Source organism: Pyrus communis, chromosome 11, assembly GCF_041283825.1.
Source record: "Pyrus communis isolate YQ-2024b chromosome 11, ASM4128382v1, whole genome shotgun sequence".
NCBI classification, from domain to species: Eukaryota; Viridiplantae; Streptophyta; class Magnoliopsida; order Rosales; family Rosaceae; genus Pyrus; species Pyrus communis.
In genome coordinates, this window is record NC_142575.1 from 11,312,366 (window position 1) to 11,333,178 (window position 20,813).

Below are 20,813 nucleotides of genomic sequence, written 5' to 3' on the forward strand. Positions count from 1 at the left end.
TTTGATTTTACAGGGTTTCGTTTGAGTTGCTTCGAATTTGGGCAATCCTTCTGTTTGCAGTGCAATTTAATTCAACCTTGATCGGTTCTTAGAGAAAGAAGCTCGTCTCCCTGAATCTATCTGTCTTTGAATCAAATTTGTCCCCATAAAAGAAAACATTTGAAGGATGGTGACGAATTTAGGGTTTGGTTTGAGTTGCTTTGAATTTGGGAAATCTCTCTGTTTGCAGTGCAATTCAATTTAGGGTTTCAAGTTTGATAAGGGAGCAGTGTTAGATACTAATTCCTTACTAGTACAACCTTAACCTTGCTGCAAGGTAGCTATGGCGGACGTACGGGAGGCGGAAGAGAGATTGTTTTTGTAAAATACTTTTCTATTACTTTTTCAAATCTAACCGTTACAAGAAAGAGAGTTACTACTACCAACATTCCACATGTGTGAGTGCCACATGGCAAAACGGACAAAACACTAACACAAAATCCCCACAATAAAAGGAAAATTACATATTAAACCCAACTCCTTACATTTTGATCCCAAACTCAATTACTTGTGATTGAGGCAATCACAATATTTTCGTACATAATGCATCCCCCTTGAAAATCAACCTTGTCCTCAAGGTTCAAACATCAAATTTTGGAAACCGAGACTTGAAAGCATCAAAGTCTTCCCAAAAAGCTTCTACAACATCCTTACCACTCTATTGCACCAGAAGCTACACATTAATTGCATTTCCTTTCTTATACATTCTCCTAGCAAGTATTGCTAAATGAGCTTCATTAGGCAATCCATCATGTGTCACTTGAGGTAGCACCAAGCTTGGGATAATAGAATCTCCCAATTTCTTCTTAAGTCAACTAACATGGAACACAGGATGTGTTTTGGTTCCATCAGGTAGCTTGAGTTTATAAGCTACAGTCCCAATTTTCTCAAGGATTTCATAAGGTCCATATAACCTAGGTTGCAATTTGTGATAATCATAAGCTGCAAAACATTGGAGCTAATAAGGAACCAATTTCAAGTATACCATATCACCCACTTCCAGATATCTCTCAATCATTCTTTTGTCAGCTTGGGTCTTCATCCTGTTTTGAGCCAAAACTAAGTAACTTTTGAGGACAGATAATATCTCATCTCTCTCTAACAAGCATTGTTCCACAATAGCAATATTAGTAGACCCCATTTCATATGGCACTATGTTTGGTGGTGAGTGCCCATAGACCAATTCAAGAAGAGTGAACTTTGCAAAAGTATAATAGGTGGTGTTAAAAACACCACTCAGCCCAAGGTAACCATTGCAACTAGTTCTTGTGTTGTCCTCCTACTAAACACCTTAGATAGGTTTCCACATACTTGTTCATAACCTCACATCATTCTAGGTATGATACCCAAATCTCATGCATAACTTGGAACCTTGTAGTTTAAACTGCTCTTTCCAAAAGGCACTGAGAAATATTGGGCCTACGTCACTTACAATCGAGGTTGGCATACCATGTAACTTGAAAACACTATCAGTGAAACCATTATCTATTTCTTTTTACAATTTTTTATTTTTGTGCTTGGATATAGATTTGCATTTTGCATTTTTTTAGCCTATTACAAACGAGGTATGTGAATTAGGGGATTCTCTCTGAGTCACTGATCAAACCATTATCTATTTTTTAAACGTTGGAATGATACACTAACTACACTGATTAGATGTGTGGATGATATGGTGATGATGAGGAAAAAGGTGAAACATTTGCTTAAGTATTTTACGTCTGAATTTAAGATGAAAGAATTAGGTGAAATGAAGTATTTTCTTGGGGTTGAAGTTACTAGATCAAAAACATGGCATCTTCTTATCGCAATGAAATAATGTTATGAATTTGTTATCATAAACTGAAATGTTGAATTGCAAACCTATTAACTAATACTTCAATTGAACATAATCACAAATTGGAGTTGTACCTTAATCAAGTTTTGAATAGTAAAGAGAGATATCAAATGCTTGTGGGGAGATTGGTTTGTTTGTCTCATATCAAATCGCACGCTTATGTAGCTACTATGGTGAGTCAATTCTTGCATGTAGCTAAACACGTCTCGGATTGAGGCTCCCCAATAAACAAAAAAATGTGAGAGGTCTCGAGTTCGATGCTCTAAGCTGGTGAGTCTGCTTGACTGTAGCCACGGGCAGGGTGAAATTCCCCATAGCCTTTCTAGGCCCCGAATGGGTGGATATCGTGGCTTGGTCAATCAAGAATATTTGGTCTACTCATGCGTATTTAATTTTTGTAGATGGTAATCTTGTTACATTGAGAAGAAAAACCTAAAAAATAGTGGCTAGAAAAAATGTGGAGGCCAAGTTTCGAGGTATGAATCATGTGAATTAGTTCAGTTAAAGAATTGTTGAGAAGTCTTGGACTTGAGACTAACAGGGCCATCAAGTTATGAGTAATGTTATTCATACTATGTTTTTATACCACATTTATATATCACCTTAGGTGGCATCTGATGTGGATAGCCACATTATTTGAAAAATTTGCAAAACCTAAGGAAAGGAAGGAGAAAGACTCATCATATACCACAATCATCATTTAATTAACTAGTTTTTCTTAATTATTAGTTTATTAAATAGTGAACTAAATTTAAAAATATGATTAATTCAAATGATGTGGTTGTCCATCAAATGCCACCTAAAATGGTATGAAAATGTGGTACAAAAGTATAGTATGAATAGTATTACTCTCAACTTATATTATGATACTAAGGTTGCCGTTGGCGTTACCCATATTCCAATGTAACATAATCGTAATAAGTGTGTTGATGTGATCGACATTTTATTAAGGAAAACATAGACGTTGAATTATCGTGATTCCAATTTTATGAAGAATAAAGTTGATGCTCTTACAAAGATAGTCTTGAGTGCTCTACAATTCTCTTGATAAGTTAAGCACGTGTAATATCTTCACACCAACTTCAGAGATAATGTTAGGAATTGACCTATTTTTATAGGTCTTTATTTACTTTTATATTGTAAATGTGATTAATTTTCATGTCTTTTATGTATAGCAATCGTGTAAATTCTATACTTATCCATAGGATACCTAAATCTGAAATTCCCAAATAACTTTTGTTCAGCAAAGACCACATTGGCTCACTGACTATCATCAAGTTGATGCTATTGTTCATTCTTCTAGTTAAAAGAATGGCATCTTTACCATTTAGTACTACGGTCTAATGATATTTTTAAGTTCGATTTTCGCCAAAAGCGAATTTGAACTATATTATTGCTAGCCCGTAATGAGGCTAAGCCCACCCTCTCCTCTTAGTGTAGATAATATCAATTATTAAAAAAACAAAAAACAAAAAGAATGGCATCCTTGTTTGATAAGAAGGAAATAGCATTAAAATTGAGCATGTAAGGTAATTACGAAAATCTTGCATTTAGTGTAAAATCTCAGTTTTCCCATGTTTTCTTTCCTACTGATGCACTCAGATTCCTTTTAGTCCATTCATGAATAATGTAATGGTTTTTTTATTTAATTTTCACGTTCCTCATTAAGGAATGCAATCCAGACACACTGTTAAATGTATTTCTTTATCTAATTTTCCCTGATTAGGCTATCAGCAGCCTATGTTTTTGAAATTTTGTGTCTGACCCCAAACATATGAAATAAAAAAATAAAAAATAAAAAAAAAGCTGAACTGTTGTTTCTTTATATATATATATAAAACAGTTCGAATCTGGATGCCATTTACACCTTGCATATTTCAAAAATTAATGCAGCATTATTGCACCCAAAAGCCAACACAAACCCGATTTAAAAAGGTACCCAAACCCAACTTTAATTTGTTTAAAACCCCATAAAGACAGCTTCCCACCATGTTTAGGACACATGGGGGAACTTGCATAAGCAATGAGCTGGCTAAGCAAGTACTAATAAGATTATAATTTAGGGCCTTAAAGGTGCTCTATGCGGTATGCCCTTTCTTCTCCTTTTCCTTGCATCTGAATGAGGTGGTGGAGTTGGAGTTGGAGTGCTTTGGTACATTCCTTGTTGCATTCCTTCACGCAATTGATCTTCTAATAATTCTTCTGATGGTAACCTTCTTTGTTTACCTTCCTTTCTTCCCTCCTCTTCTTCTTTCTTTGCGCTTAAGATAAAGCTGGCTTCCCCCTTCTTCTTTAGTCCCTCAAGCTAATGTCAAAATCAAGAATATATATATATATATATATATATATATATATATATGGATTAATTGTTAAGTCAACATCATCAACCGAATTGGAACAAAAAAAATTATATACCACCATTGTTATTACATTCGATAGCATAAACAAACTCTTGTCGTTGAGTGTTGAACACTCAGGACCACCTCCGACAAAGTAAAGACTAATCGCAACTATATCAAATTGTCATCGGCAAAGGCCTACATTGTTATTCTCGTGCACATTTCAGTCACAATGACTTCTAGCTAAGAGAGGTCTCATTGACAGGTAAGAATGCAATGTCTTAGTTGATTATACATATGGAAGTTTTGTTAAAATTGACTTAAAATTTAATGGGGAAAAGAAAAAGAAGAGTAAAAATCTAACCTTGCATCCCAATGAACAAAAACGAACAGGATCCCAGAGACATCTCGTACATATTTCACAGATATGTGAGCCCCCTTTAACGGCTGTTTTAGGCTGAGGTCTCTGGTTAAGAAACAACACTCTCGCACTGTTTATCACATAAGTCTGAACTCCGCTGATGTCTAACACCTTCTGAATCTCAGACACCCTCACAACATCGTGATACGACGACCGTCTGATCTGCATTACGATTTCCACACCCCCACAAAAAGAAAAAAAAATTCATTTATACACAATTGAAAATTAAAAAAAGACAAAAAAGTGAACTGAAATATGTTTATGCCTAATTACCTGAATTACTTGGTGATCTTTGTGTCTTGATGATTTACAATAAGAGCAGAATGCGCCATTGTTGCAATCTAAGCAGTACATGTTGCATTCGCCTCTCGGACCATCTTTGTGCCACCGGCAGATGGAGAAGAAGGCTGTCGACAACAATGATTCAAGCCACGAAGGTACCAACATTGCCTGTTCGGATGCCAAGAAAAAAACGATGGGGTAAGCCGAAAAGATAATCAAGACAATAATGCTAGATAGGTTCCAGCTCTCGTTTCCTCGTAAACGTTTCAAACAAGAGAGAGAGAGAGAGAGAGAGAGAGAGAGAGAGAGAGAGAGAGAGAGCTTAAAATCTTCTGAAAGAGTAACATACGATTTATCAGCAGAAGAATGTGAATTATATGAAAAGGACAAAACATTACAGCATACCATTGTTAAATGTGGGCGGGGAGATAAACGCTAGGGTGGCCACAGAAAAGGACAAGGTTTTTCTGTAACGGACGGTTGTGATAAGAGGGTGGATGGGCGGGTTGGAGCTAGGGGGAGGGGTTAGGACCGTTGGATTGGGAGAGACTGGTTTGTGTTAATTGGGAGTTACGAAACTTTTGATTCGTCTCTTAGCAGCGTTGCGTCTTTTTGTAGAAGCACAGAGAGAGTCGGGGAAGCCGAAGTTTGGGCGGGGAAGCCTTTCCGATATATGAAAGGAGAAGTAGGAACTACGACAGAAGAACCTGTATTCCACGTGCAATTAGGGATCCCAGTGGCTTTAGGCTTGCCAAATAAACTAATTTTTCTGTACATCTAAGTAATTTATTATTATTATTTTCAAGTGTTTTTTTTTTTTTTTTTTTTTACTATGTGATGTGCTAAGTCATATTGTAAATGGATTATTTGTCATGGAGGAATTTTTTCCATACCTAAAATATAATTTGTTTTGGTTCAGGAGAATACTCGTGGTCCCAGGATGTATGGATCGAATATTGTATAATGTGACACCACGAAAAGTGGTTCAATGAAAATGCGTAGAATTCCAAGTCAAGTTTGCTCAGTCGTTTTGGGTTTGAGGCGCAAAACTGATAAAAACACGGATGATTCATTGGTTGAAAATTTTGAGAGGACGTGTAGCCAAGGATAGGCTAAAATGCCTTTAGTCTTTTCGGACCCCATGAAAGATTAATCATACCCATTAGAATGTGGGATACCTCAAACTTCTGCGCACACATAAAAACATTGTGTAATGTGATAGTACAATTTATATAGAGAGTGTTTAATTTAATACAAAATTGCAGATAATGTATATGATTTTGAAGTTTTTTGAAGTTTAAAATCTTGTAGGATAGGCCAATATTCCTACTCAGAAATATAATTGGGTGCATTTGTGCAGTTAAGGGTTTGAATATCCCCGAATTCGATCGCTTTACATAAATTATTATGTGAAAGCAAACAAGAAAAATTTACGAAACGCAAGAGATTTGTAACTCAAATTATTAAAAGTAATTTATTCATGCACTTAGAGCACGTTTGTTGAACCAAGATTATGTCGAATTGAACTGACTTCATGTTCTAAGTTAGATTAGCAATATAAGAATTGTGAAGCGCTTGATATAGCGTCAGACTAATAAGCAGGACAAAAAATATTAATTTTGTATTATAATATTATTTTGTAGTTACTATAATTTTTAAAAACCAAATTAAATTGCTTCTATGTTCAAGAACCACTCCCAGCATCCTTTTATTTCCTCTTCCACTCCCAGCAATTCATTGCTTCTCTATTCAAGAAATACCCAGATGTAAATTGTTCTCTGTAGATTGAACAACTGTATGAAGAAACACCCAAATGGTTTCTATCAAATTGACCCAAAAATAACCAATTCTGAAATAGAGAGAACCAGAAATATCATATTCTGCAAGCTAGCACAAACCCAGCACCAACGGTAGTGCCTCCTAGAAAATTTTTGGAGCTGGAACCGCCGTTTCCCTCCAGTAGAGGTTTGGCTGCACCACCATAGTGGTGGGAATTAGTTTTGGGGGATGCGGCGGAAAATTCCCTTGTAATCGACCTTAGAATCGTTCTTCCACGACGAGACGCAATCTGCAGAGTTGACCTTGGATTTGTGACGAAAGAGAGAAGAAGAGAAAAAGACTCATGCGCAGAAGGGGTGGGCTGAGGTCGTCGACGTCGTTTCCTTGTTAGTCCCGCTTAATACCAAGTGAAAGCTTTGGGACTAGATACTAAGGTTTAGTGAAGTGCGGAGAGCCTTTAGTTAAGACGAGTCTCATTTACTCCAAGCCCAAAACCACACCAAACGTAGGATTATGATCCTGCTTAAGCCAGTTCCTCCTAATCCTTCTTAATGAGGTGTAACAAACGTACCCCTAGGGTGTGTTGGTTGCTATGGATTATCCCGAACTGGACTAGCATCAAAGACTAAACTGGACTGGTTTAGAATAGACTAAGTTGGACTGACTTAGAATAGACTAAGCTGGACTAACTTAGTGAAGTGTTTGATGCAGTGTCGGACTAAGAAGTAGGATAATGAAAAAAGAAAAAGGAAACAATAAGCCATGATACAGCGCAGTGGAGCTCCTTTACATTCATCGTCGATCTGTTCGTCGTCAATCTATCATCGAACTCTGTCCGTTCGTTTGAGCAATCTGGGTATTTGTTAGGGAACTGGATCCCTTCCAGATCCAAAAAATCTGAGCCTAAGGATCAAATGATCCTAACCATTAAAATTTGATCCAACGGCTACAAACAGGAGGTCCTTCTAAAAGTTATAATAATTGTAGCCGTTGGATCAAATTTCAATGGTCCGAGTTATTTGATCTTTGGGCTTAGTTCCTTTAGGTCCGGAAGGGATCCGGTTCCATTTGTTAGTGTTGTCCTTATTATGTGGATTCTATTTAAATTTATTGACTTTGATAAGGATTGGGAATCTTTAATCCCAACCCTCTGCGCCAAACATGGATTTTGATCAAATTTCCCAATTGGATTAGACTATTTCTTTTCTGCTTTCACTCTTTAGTTTTGTGTTTGATTGGATTTCGAAATCTTCGAGGTTGGTTAGGTGATGTGCTTGTTCTCACGCTACGCAACAGAAGCATTGCTCACGCTGCCTTCAAAGCAGCCTTCAGATTTTTCAGGTGCAATTTGCATCAGGAAAGGAACGGGAAACCGTAGGAATCGGCTTGTTTCAAATGGGCCGGATGAGGTTCGGTTCTTATGTCAATTTTGTAATGCCCCGCCCCACCCCCACCCCCACCCCCACCTTGTTGTATTTCTAAATGGGTAAAGTTTGGTCCTCTCATTTTGGGTTCGGCCTGGCCCGGCCCGTGCTCACCTCTATGACAGACTCTTGGATCCCTTAATAAAAAGAATAGATTCACATTCAAAATAAATAAATAAAAAATAGAATCATTACTTGCAAGTGATGAATTGTTTTTTATAGTTAGGGTATTTTCTTTAATCAAACTCTTTTTTCTTCTCGTTGTGTAAATTAGTTTAAAATATCTCTTATATAAATAATAAATAGAATGGATACCAGATTTTCTTTATTGGATTATAACCTTTTAATTTTTCAAACTTCTCACTATGTGCAGCATGCTTCACAAGTGCATTTTTGCTCATCATCCTTAAGTAGTGGTAATGCTCACCACCCTACTTAGTACTATTGGATGAGTTTAAATTTTGAGATTTTTGTCTATTCACTACACATATTTTGAAGTTTAAACTTATCCAACGATGATAAATAGAGTGGTGAGCAAGGCCTTAACTTTCAGCCCTATGTTGATTTTCAGGCTAGTTATGTAAACTAACGAATGGGAAAGTGGACTAAATCTCACAGTGAAATTGCTATAATAATTTGGTTAAATTTGACTATCAGACCTCTCACTTACAAGTGAAGAAGAATATCATGAAACCATAATATTCTTGTGGCAAGTCCAGCTTCTAGATTAAGTGATTGTGGGCAAAATAGGAATCTCCGTTGGGCCAAGGTTCTTTCGTTACCTCAGGGTACGTTTGAGTGAAAAACTAAGTTGTGTAAAGTGGGTAGAAAGTGAAGATTGAAGGCGAAGTTGGACGAGCTCAATAATCCAACTTTTTTTTTTTTTGTCAAGAACCCAATAATTCACTAATCCTCAACGAAGTTGGACGAAGTTGGACATCGTGTTAGGATGCTCTGAGAGGATGACTAGGCTTGAAGATCTCTTTTTTGTTTACAGCCGGCCTTACGCGAGCCTTCACAAAGCCAATTGTCTTCTAAGTATGCCCACATACATAGGAATTAAACAATGAACCACATGCGCTGTCAGATGTGTATGAGCACATGGGAGAATTTGATTAATATACATTAATCATGCCTATATATAGTTAAGATCTTATGCACCGTCAGGGTGGTTGTGTCTGTCCTATATGATGATCTGATGGGTCTGCAGAGAGAGAGAGAGAGAGAGAGAGAGAGAGAGAGAGGAGAATGCAAATTATATATGCATGCTGCTTGCTAGAAGAATCATAGTTCACTTCACATTATCTGTCCCTTGCGTGGACAGCTAAAACCGTACAGTACACCAAACGTGTAATCCATATCATGATATAGAAATGTTATCTTCTTCACCAGTGATTAAGAAATGCATATTCGTTTATATATTGAATTTTATGGGGGAGTTAGCCCTTTTTAGTTACTCTGTATGAGAAGGTAGTCTACTTTGTAGTTGATGGCGATTTCTAGGGTATTGGTTCTTTCTTACCACCTTGTGCTGGTTTAGAGAGTAAGACTACTACTATAGTCCAACAACTAAATCTTATGTGTAGTTCGTCTCGCCTAATCCATTATCATCCTTTCATTAAAAAAAATTCAAACTCAAGTGTGTTTGGTGAAAAATATACGAATGTGTTTATAATGCTTTAATCTCAACCCATAATATCAAATTCAATAACCATAAATTCTCAATCGCCAAGACCAATAACGAAACTCTATAATGCTTTTGCCCACTCATTATTTAGAGGACTCAATTGGGACCATGTGTTTGAACAACAATATAAACATCCACAATTTAGAAATTTCTAGCAATAATTAACTTGATTAGCATCTTCTCCCGTAATTGTTTTTAACTATTCATTCCTTTCAAGGGAAATCCTAAAAAATTAAACACACTCCATCCTTAGGGCAATGATATCATATGAATATCCTCCAATTACATAACTCGCTTTATTTCTCTGATCACAACATACGATTGAATTTAACCATATAATATAATAGATTTCCACATATTAGAAAAGGAAGTTTACATATACAACAAACACAAACAAGAATTTTATCGCCTGACACATTAGATTAAAAAAAACGTATGGGCAATGAGTTGGCTAAAAATGCTAAATATCTTGCTTAGCCAGCAGGTTTTCCGAAACAGAAATCTTATGTGGAAGTAAAACTTGCAGATAAGTCACCAAATTTTTGTTCACTTCTCCCTTGATATTTCTTTTGAGGGAAACTTGAATGTCCATGATAGCTCCATTTACCTAAAGTAGTGGTCCAAAGTAAGGTCCATTTTTCTTAATTAGCCGAATTTCTATGGTTGTTGCACAAGTGATGTTTCACCATACATTTTTCTTCAGTGCCCAAACTACCTGTGACAATAAAACTTGTCCAGGCAGCATTTCTATTTCAGAAATTTAACATATCTTATGCAATTTTCTCAAATTGTTTCTTTGGCCATGAATTATTCAGAAGCATTGTTGCTTAAGAGGCAACTAAAAGTAGGATGAGCTTATAGGATGGCCTCTCCATGCATGGGAGTTTGCTACCTATAACCTCTATGTATATATGTGGTGTAAATGTGAATCAATGTAAATAATCAAATAAATAGATTCTGAAAAGATACTATTATTTACACTTACAAATTGTTATCATGCACACTTTTTATACATGTAAGACGTCTTTTTTGAAGTGTCAATAAACAGTTCCATTCTGAAATTGTTGCCAACCTTTCTTTATTTTTAATCTGTTCGGTTCACCTTGAGAAGACAATAAAACTTGACCCAATAGATTCCAAGAAAAATAGGTGTCAATTCGATTGAGACTTCCTATATCTTTTAAACATGTCAATCATCCAACAATTTTCAGCTACAACCCAAATTAAATGTTTAAAACATTTGGCAGTAAGTCCTTTTGCAACGTTGGGGAAGCTGTTCATCTTGTGCAGGATAGGCAACAATAAATTATGAACGTATAAATAAATATTAAAAACATAAATAAATAAACCTTGTGCAAGAACCCAACTATACATGGATTTCGTCGTCGAACTATGCCCTATATTCATATATGATCATTCGAAAAAATATTCAATATTATGAAAATATGGTCATTCGTAAAATATTCAACAGTGAGCAAAACGTGTTTCCACAAAAGGAATATTTTTTTTCTCACCACCCTCAAGTGATGGTGATTAGCTCCACCATATTTATTACCTTTGGATATAGACTATAGAGTGTTTGATTCGATTTATAAATGAGAGATAGTATTTGGCAAATTTGTGATAGGGCTAGTGGTTGTGATGATGGTTAGTGGTGGTGGTGGAAAGGTGGTAGCAGTAGTGATGGTGGTAATGGCCACGAGAAGGTGGTGATGGTCATGGTCATTGGTCATGGAAGGTGGTGGTAGAGATGGTAGTGGTTGGTGACAAGGTGGTGGTGATTGCTGCGATGATGGTGGTGGGGTTTGTGCAGACTTAGAAATGATAATTATTAATATGGAACCTAAAGTTGAACTTATGATCTCGTTCTAAGTGTTTTTTGCACATGAAATTTCTATATTTACGGCAAGGAGTGGGATATGTGCATTTCCTAATATTAGGAAATGCAAGTATTATCCATAAAGGTGTAAATAAATATAAGGGGTTTCTCCATTTTAATCCTTGACAAACCAAGATTTGTGACTCTATCATTAGTTTCTATAAAAACATACAAAACTGCATAAAAAGGTATTTAGAGTGCAGGGGAGAGACCCTGTAATCTACCTATCTTCCGGAATTTCTAATATTTTCAACATCAATTCAATCTAGTATTTACATGTATACACTACCAAATAGTGGCACACTCGCAATCTAACACACTCATTTGGCCTTTGTAGATATGGTAGAGAATTTGGGGTATACGTATAAGAGTAATAGTCTGGTCCAAAGTCGGATTAATTGGTGTGCATCTTACTTATGGTTTCTTATTTGATCAAGTACATAGTTGATTTTTGTAATCCACACATACACTTTTTATGAGAATTCACCGTGTATATTAAGAGCCAAACGAATGCACCGTGACTATGTACATGCATAGGGAAAGTCGCACTTGCTATAACAAGAAATTAAATAACAAAATCTTTTCTTTGATTTTACTGATTGACCGCTTCTAAAAAAAAAATTCTGAAAGTTATTATATATCATAGAAACAATATGCTACTACTTATTTCCAACACTTTTAAAAATTCCCGCCTAGACTCTAGGCAGCTGGGCACCGCTCTTATTAATCCCTGGGCATTTGAAAATCAAGAAAGAGCGCCTAGATCTGCTTAGACATCCGTCTAGTCGTGACTCTCACTTATACAAAAAATAAGTAGCTTCGATCTTTGCATTTTATTTTTTTAATAAAATACAAAGACTTGTTGGATACTCGAATAACACTCAATAAATAAGAATGATGATAAACCCACACCATTATCTGATTTCCTCACCAACATTATAATCACACCCACCATAAAAGGTTAAAAATATAAAATCATGTTTTCCCACCCAGTACAATTCCATTGTCCTGTTTCCGCCGCCAAGAGGACAAAATAGATGATTGGATGGAACCTAAAATAATAAAACAATTTTTTTGAAAAATATACAGATTCCCAAACTTTCTAAAACATTCCAAATGCACTACAATGAGCTGCCTTGAAAATTGGATGGAACCTAATCTAATAAAACAAACCCAAAATTTGCAATCACCATGATCGTAATCCAATATTAGACGATATCATATGCATAGAATGATATGCAGAGTAATCAAACCTAATCAGGTAAATTCAAGCTTATTTGAATTGATTTTTTTTTGGGGGGGGGGGGGGGGGGGGGATAGCTAGAAATTATGAGGGCATGTGCGAATGAACTCCGAAGAAAAATTTCAGATTCGAAGAGAGAGATAGATTTAGGGCATTGGTCAAATGCCATAAAAACAATTCTATGACGCCTAAAAAGTGTCATCATGTCGTTTATTAGGGATGAAGAGAGAGAGACGGTGGCGGTTGGTGGAGAAGCCGTGGCAGTAGATGTAGAAGGCGAGAAGAGATGAAACTAAAGATGGAGAATCAAGACGGAGAGAAAAACGGGATAGGGGTTGAAATGTCTTTTTCTAGAAAAATAAACATGTTATATAATATAAATAAATTTACTTAAATTTATTTTCTGTTAGACAAAGACAAGGTAAGCTTTTTGTTGCTAATATTAATCTTCAGTAGTCTCTGTACATATAAAATCTCCTTCTACTGCATGCTTTATTTCCCAGCAAGTTAAGAAGTTGCTCTCTCTCTCTCTCTCTCTCTCTCTCTCTTTCTCTCTCCAGTATTTGCTCTCCCAACAATGGAAAAGCTTTCTGTAATACTTTCCGTCTCTCTTCTCCTTTTTGTACCACTTTTTCATGGAGGAACTGCAAAAACAGCGGCTGCTGCAGGAACCATAGATGGATCAGAGGAGTGGGGCTATGTTGAAGTCAGACCCAGTAAGCAATTCACTCACATGCACAATATCTAAATTCTTTCTGTATTGAAGCCAGAAATGTTAATTTTAATGTTCATGGAATTTTTGTTTTGGTATTGTTTTTAAACAGAAGCCCACATGTTCTGGTGGCTCTACAGAAGTCCCAACAGAGTTGAGGATCCCTCCAAGCCATGGCCAACCATTCTCTGGCTTCAGGGTGGACCTGTGAGTATCACCAAACTATATCAAATCAAATAATATGAACAACCCTTTTTTTTTTTTTTTTTTTTAAACATTATATTGTTTTCATTGATTACTTTTTCAAAAAAAATAGGGAGGTTCAGGAGTGGGGATGGGGAATTTTCAAGAGATTGGACCATTGGACACAAATTTGAACCCAAGAAACTCAACCTGGTTGCAAAAAGCAGATCTTTTATTTGTTGTAAGTTCATACAAAACTTCCCACTCTGTTTCCTTCTTTTGAGTTTTATTAATTATATGAATTTAAATTTCTTCTGATTTTTTTTTGGATAATTTAGGACAACCCTGTTGGGACTGGATACAGTTTTGTGGAAGACACATCTCTGTTTGTGAAAAATGATTTGGAGGCAGCTGCTGATTTGACAACATTGCTGGTGGAGCTTTTCAACAGAAATGAGAGCCTCCAAAAGAGTCCTCTGTTCATTGTGGCAGAGTCCTATGGAGGCAAATTTGCAGTCACTCTTGGACTTTCAGCTCTTAAAGCCATTCAACAAGGAAAGCTAAAACTTAGACTTGGAGGTAAGTAAATTAATTTAATCAATTTTTAATTATTAATTGGTCTAATTAAAAATACCAACATCTTAAAATGTATATTTTTTTTCCTTTGAATTATTTGGTTGTTTTTGTAGGAGTGGCATTGGGAGACAGTTGGATCTCTCCGGAAGATTTTGTGGTAAGTTACCATACTTCTAACTGCTGTTGACCCACTAATTTTACTTCCATGCATTATATTGTCTTTTAAATACAACCATATTGGGCGTAGATAGGGTTCTTCGATTTAAGTCACATAATGGGAATCAATTTGTATTAAACTCGTCATTTATGGAAGTCGAACTCTAAATTTTTATTAAAAGATTATATAGTGCTATTGACAAATTTCCGTTAATGTGTAATTACATTTAGTTATTGATAATTTATTTTTGTACACTTGCAGCTTTCTTGGGGTCCTCTGCTCAAAGACGTGTCAAGGCTTGACGACAATGGATTACAGGAATCAAATAATGTGGCTCAAAGAATTAAGCAACAGATTCGGGATGGTCAATTAGTGGACGCAACCAATTCATGGAGGGAGCTTGAGCAAGTCATCATGTCTAGCAGCAATGCTGTGGTAATTTTTTTAAATTTTAATTTAATTTTCATATTAATTTACTATTGTTTGTGACTGAAACTCAATTAAAACTCACATTTTCTGATTTCATTTAGATATTGGATTTGTGACATTTGCAGGATTTCTATAATTTTCTGTTGGATTCAGGAATGGATCCAGTTTCATCCTTGGCATCAATTCGCTATAACCAAAGAATCGAAAAATATTCAATATACCTAAGTTCTTTAAGGTCTTCAGCAGGTGGCGGTAAAGGTCATCTTGGTTCTTTGTTAAATGGTGTCATTAAAAAGAAGCTTGAGATAATCCCAGATAATGTGACGTGAGTATATATACTCTTTTCACTATGTTTTGTTTTAAATACATTATCAGTTGAAAATAGAATCATTTTTTTGCAACGCCAACAACAGTTCTCTTTTAGTTTTTACGGTTAAAAATGCTTGTAATCCGTAAATGGTGTATATTTTTTGGGTTTGCAGATGGGGAGGGCAGTCTGATAAGGTCTTCCCAGCCATGGCAGGCGAATTTATGAACCCAAGGATTAATGAGGTAATAATTTTTCTAATCCAGAAGAGCAGAAATACAATATAACCATAACGTGTGCACTTGCATTATATTATAAGATAGTTGTGGTGTACATTTAATCAAAAGTTTAGGAAGCTTAGGAGTGGATGAGATTAGGAGACAAGTCGTGAAAACTAAGAAAATGTTACCAAAATCTAACAAAATCGGCTAAAACGATGTGATTTCTCTCTACACCTAAAGTTCGAGTTAATTTTATCTTGTAGGAATCGAATAGAGAAATCGAAGTAGTTATTCTTTTTTATTAGATACCTTTTGCCTAATTGAGTATTTTATCAGCAAGGAAATCGAATTTTTTTATTGCTCTACCATATTTCTTATTTGTCTTGAAAGAATCTTATGTTGTGCCAACTTTTAATTTTCCTTTGACTTCCCTTTTCTCTTCACATAGGTTGATGAACTCCTTGCTAAAGGGGTCAATGTCACAATATACAATGGGCAAGTAAGTTTTTCTCAACGTTGCTTTCATTTTAAACAGCAACATCCAACAGTTTAATATTATTAAAAAAAAAATAGGACTAGCGAATAGAAAACTGACAGATCCGTTCTAGAATTAAGATATGTGTTAGCGATATTAATTGTACATTCCAAAATAATTAAAAAAAATTTGCTACATTCTGCTGTATTTATTGGATGAGTTAGTTTGTTTTGCTGGTTGTAAACTTCGTAAAGGTTGTAAACTTTTTCTCCCCTCGTTATTGTATATGCTTGACTAACATAGCAGTAGTACAAGTCCTTTCTCTCACCTTCAGCAGCCCGCAGACCCTAGGTCTCTCTTGTTGACTTTGTAGTGTATGTCTCCTTAAATCAAGGGAGATTGTTTCTTAGTTATTGCCACTTAAAGGCTTGTGTTGTGATCTCGTTCTTCAATAATGAAAAATACACTTTCTTCAATTTTTCACAGTATTTCTCTTCTCTTATCAAATTTTTAGACCGAAAACAAATATCACTAGCTATTTAAAGTTAATTATAATGAAGAATTGGATGCTGTTGGATTTGTGCAGACGAGCTAATTTTGACATGACTTGGTTGATGTTGTAGGTTGATCTCATATGTGCAACCAAGGGGACTGAAGCATGGGTTGAAAAGCTCAAGTACTCTCTCTCTCTCTCTCTCTCTCTCTCTCTCTCTCTCTCTCATGTGGGTGGTGATTTTTTCCATTTTGTTGTTCAGGTGGGAAGGACTCCCACATTTCTTGAACAAGAGTAGAACCCCTCTTTATTGTGGCCAAGAGGAAATTACAAGAGGGTTCACCAGGTCCTACAAAAACCTGCACTTTTATTGGATTCTTGGAGCAGGACATTTTGTAAGTCGAAACTTTCCTCCATCAGCACGTAATTATTACTTCTTTTTTAATGTCTTATCAGTCTTATCACCTCTACATGACCATGCTAACAATTAGACCAATTTACATTGTATAAATACACCTTCACATAGCTACCCGTGTCGGTAAAACAATAATATTTGGACAAAAAATTACACATATCTTTGTTTTATTTACATGAAACGTTGCTGTAACAATGTATTTGTGTCATATAAGTCTTTTCGGATAACATCATAGTCACACACTAGCACAATTTAGGAAAATATAAGAAAATATACGAAGAAATCAACATCACTATTTTGGGAGGGCAACACTGTGCTTTTGCGATGCATTCATGCAAGTGCAAATAATGCTAAATACACAGAATTACACTTCAAAGCATCGACTTAAGAAGAGAAAAATTGAGATTTGATTTCTCTATCCATATAAAATATGAGCTGCATATCTATAAGCCAATACATTATTGGCATATTAAAAATGTAATTCTAAGGCCATAATTAAGATGTCATCTTGGTAATTATGTCATGGTTTTGGATAAAGTTGAGTGAAAAATCTGTATATGCTAAAACATTTGCTTAAAACAATATTATTCTCTCTAATGAAAGCTTATTAGGTGTACAAATGTAGCAACTCATTTGACTATTTGCTTCAAGCATTTGAGTGCAACCCCTAGCTGTATGCTGGTCTACCAATTTTTTGGATTAATCTGTTTACAAATCTTAATTATAGGGGAGTGATTTCTACCTATTTTTTCCACTTTTGCACACGATTGCTAAATGCGTACCTTTAATTCTTTTAATCAGTTGAGTCTAATGACAGAATGGTGTGCATAACTTATTTTCTTAAATATAAATATGGTCTAAAATTCACTTAAAATTTTACAAAATTTTGAAAGTGAATAATTGCATAGAGAGACACAGACTTTCATCGTTCACTATTATGTTGACTATTATTCAAAGCACATTTCGCGATTTCAACTTGGGAGAAAGGGAGTCTAAGATGAAATCACCTTGGGATTGGATGAAGGAGACAGAACGTGCTAAATGCAGTTCTCTTTAAACAAGCTGTCCACAGCTTGGATCAGCTTGTACCTTGGATGCTTACATGACGAGAGTGATAAGTTATCACAAACATGCAATGACAAGCCAAAGAAAGAAAATATTACCAAAAAAAGCAAACATAAATGATCCCCCTTAGTTTTCGATTAAGATCATCTCCAACTTTTGGATTAAAACGTAAAATTTAGGTTTATAACTAACTCAGTTCTTCTTCAGTGGTTGGCCTAAAATAAGTTTTGGGTTAAAACCTAAAATTTGGATAAATTTAACCTAGAATTTAGGTCAGGGTTTAAAGGTTGGGCTACCAAAATTTAGGTTTGAGAAGTATTGGAGCAAAAAAAACTGTTTCTGGATTAAAATCTAAAGTTTTAGGTTTTAACCTAAAGATTGGAGATGGTGTAAAGAAAAACAAACCCATGTAACGATCACATGTTTTGTTACATTATATAATTGTTTGGGGTATTTGTCGATTTCTTTCCGAACTTGTAAGAAGTTGCTAATCCCCCCCCCCCCCCTCTCCTTTCCCAAAAATTTTATAATTAGCCCATTTCCCTCCTAACGTTAGATTTTAGAATTTTTCATCCAATTTTCTATCCATTTTGATCATATGTCAAATGTTTATCCCTCCACTAGTTGACTTTTTTTTTTTTTTTGAATTAGTCATGTTAGTCCAATTAGCAACTATAAATATTGGCCCTATGCCAATTTACCAAAGGAAAATTACTTTTTTGCCCTCATATAGTTGCTGTGTGATGTCCTTTGACCAAAATAGATCGAAAATTGGATGAAGATTTCAAAATTTAACACCAAGGGAAACTAGCTATTTATACAGGTTCAAGGGATAACCAACTAAAATTAAAGTCTAGAGAGATATTGACAACTCTATACAAATTCGAATGAAAAATCAGCAAATAAGTCTAATTGTTATGATCATTTGTTTGATTATTATTTGTCTCATCATACGATAAAACATATATAAGATTTTTAGTAGTATTTATGAAGAAATACATGCATAGAGCATGGAAAAATTAAAGCTGTAATTTTTCGTTGTCTCATTTAAATCATTTGATTGCAAGAATTTCAAAACAAAAAGAAGGGTTTTGGCTTTCAATTGCTTATGGTACATAAGCTGTTCTTAATCATTGGTTGATACGTATAATACACTACAAACTTTACGAATATGATGAAACTTATGTACGACTAATCCTAGTATTATTTAGGGTGAAACAAAAATATACATAATCGTAGGTATTGTTTGTTTCAAGTCACGCTTTGTTATATGTTTCGTTGCATTGCATGCATATGACGTGATAATTACCTGATACATATTAATTATAGAAGAAGTAATATATAGATATATATATATATATATATGTGTGTGTGTGTGTATTACTACTGACAGTCCACGAAATAAGAGAAGTCTGACCGGTCAGTATGTATATAGTAACACTCATGTGCACGACAAAGCTGACAAAGTCCAACTAACTCGGAAAACTTTTCGATTCTAAATATTTTAGAAAAAAATACACACAAATGTTATTATAAATTTTATATAATATATATGAACAATAATTTGATGCTTAAGTTCCATTTTTAATTTAAAAGTACCCAATTAAATTTCGTTTTTGTATATTTACCGACTTCAATGATATTTTACTTAATTTACAGGTACCTGTGGATCAGCCATGCATTGCATTGAATATGGTGGCCGACATCACGCAATCACCTGCTGCTGCTGCTTCTACGTAGAAAACAAAACACATAATAATATCAATGGCAGACAGACACTGTGTACAAGAAAAGACAGACTGCAGGCACACTACTACAGTAAGTAAGCAAACAAAAGAAAAATGATTGATGGGGAGAGGACTCTGAGTACAAAGAGGAGTCAACAAGCAAACCCATAACCACGTGGGACACAAACATGCAATGAGGGGAAAAGCTGCAGACTCTGCAGGGTAGATGGTTTTACTTTTCGTAGGAGGCTGCAGCAATTTTTATTTTTAATTTTCATTCTTCAATCTTGAATTGGTATATGGTCGAACATTTCTCTTATTAGTTCGGTGTTTTTTTTTTTTTTTTTTTTTTTTTTATTTTTATTTATAACTAGGAATAGTTGTTTGATTACAAACGGAAGTGTCCATTTTTTTATGCGACGATTTTGTTTTATTGTTTTTATCAAAATATACGACGGTTTTTTATTTATCTAATTTATAAGAAGAAAATTAACTTAAATGAAAGAATCACATAACAAGCAATCGTTTTTAGACAAACTTATGCATAAGTATCTATTTGGTTTTTAATTGCATCCAACTGTAATAATGTTGGGGTTTTAATTGAATCTAGTTAAACTGTCGCGACAAACTATTTGCTCCCGATTTTTACTTTGCCTCTCATTGCACAAGGAGGGAGAGAGAGGGTGTGCAAGCATGTTAGTGCAAGTGTGTGTTGCACTTTTCTTAATTTTGAAACCAAATGATTATGCTATGAGTAGGACGTTGGCTCGGTTAAGTTGCTATCTATTCCTCGAATGCTGATGACTTCACTCTTATGGATTGGTTGCTAAGAACTATAGAGACGAAGTTGAATAAAAACTAGTTTTCGTCATTCCAATTTGTATAGAAAGAGTACAATTCTTAAACATAAGCGTTAAAGACTAAAAATCTAATACAAGAACTAGTGAAACTTAAGAAAGTGCACATGATTTTAGGAAGGAAACAGGAAATGAAGCAAGATGATGAAGCTCTGAGAGGCTGGAAAATGCCTTATCGATCAAGACAATGGAAACAAGTGTCCTCGAAGAGGAAGCTCAGTCGGGAAGCTTTGATAGCATAGAGTGTTGGTTGATTACTTAAGGTCCTT

General features: G+C 35.2%; 2 protein-coding genes across 2 annotated transcripts; one reads left to right on the forward strand and one right to left on the reverse strand.

Annotated features, from left to right (window-relative positions):
• Positions 1-3,675: 3,675 nt before the first annotated feature.
• Positions 3,676-5,596, reverse strand: LOC148692893 (protein RGF1 INDUCIBLE TRANSCRIPTION FACTOR 1-like). Its single transcript, XM_088680611.1, has 4 exons — positions 5,321-5,596; positions 4,907-5,083; positions 4,577-4,795; positions 3,676-4,178 (listed from the first exon to the last, which is right to left on the reverse strand). The coding sequence occupies exons 1-4, from the start codon at positions 5,321-5,323 to the stop codon at positions 3,933-3,935; spliced, it is 645 nt and encodes a 214-aa protein (XP_088536737.1). The 5' UTR covers positions 5,324-5,596; the 3' UTR covers positions 3,676-3,932.
• Positions 5,597-13,409: 7,813 nt separating this feature from the next.
• LOC137743649 (serine carboxypeptidase-like 51) lies at positions 13,410-20,152 on the forward strand. The gene is made up of 12 exons (XM_068483580.2): positions 13,410-13,643; positions 13,752-13,846; positions 13,956-14,063; positions 14,161-14,401; positions 14,512-14,555; positions 14,817-14,990; positions 15,110-15,309; positions 15,467-15,536; positions 15,961-16,011; positions 16,611-16,663; positions 16,743-16,875; positions 19,620-20,152. Exons 1-12 carry the CDS (start codon positions 13,505-13,507, stop codon positions 19,698-19,700), a joined length of 1,389 nt encoding a protein of 462 aa, XP_068339681.2. The 5' UTR covers positions 13,410-13,504; the 3' UTR covers positions 19,701-20,152.
• Positions 20,153-20,813: the final 661 nt, after the last annotated feature.

What these genes read in the sequence shown, in the direction of transcription:
- LOC148692893 (XM_088680611.1), bottom strand. An exon ending in AAGATCACCAAGTAATTCAG is followed by an intron (nt 4,796 to 4,906) that starts GTAATTAGGCAT and finishes ATCGTAATGCAG; the next exon opens with ATCAGACGGTCGTCGTATCA. An exon ending in TTTGTTCATTGGGATGCAAG is followed by an intron (nt 4,179 to 4,576) that starts GTTAGATTTTTA and finishes TTTTGACATTAG; the next exon opens with CTTGAGGGACTAAAGAAGAA.
- LOC137743649 (XM_068483580.2), top strand. Translation starts at nt 13,505, where the DNA reads ATGGAAAAGCTTTCTGTAATACTTTCCGTCTCTCTTCTCCTTTTTGTA. An exon ending in ATAATCCCAGATAATGTGAC is followed by an intron (nt 15,310 to 15,466) that starts GTGAGTATATAT and finishes TTGGGTTTGCAG; the next exon opens with ATGGGGAGGGCAGTCTGATA. An exon ending in TTCTTGGAGCAGGACATTTT is followed by an intron (nt 16,876 to 19,619) that starts GTAAGTCGAAAC and finishes CTTAATTTACAG; the next exon opens with GTACCTGTGGATCAGCCATG.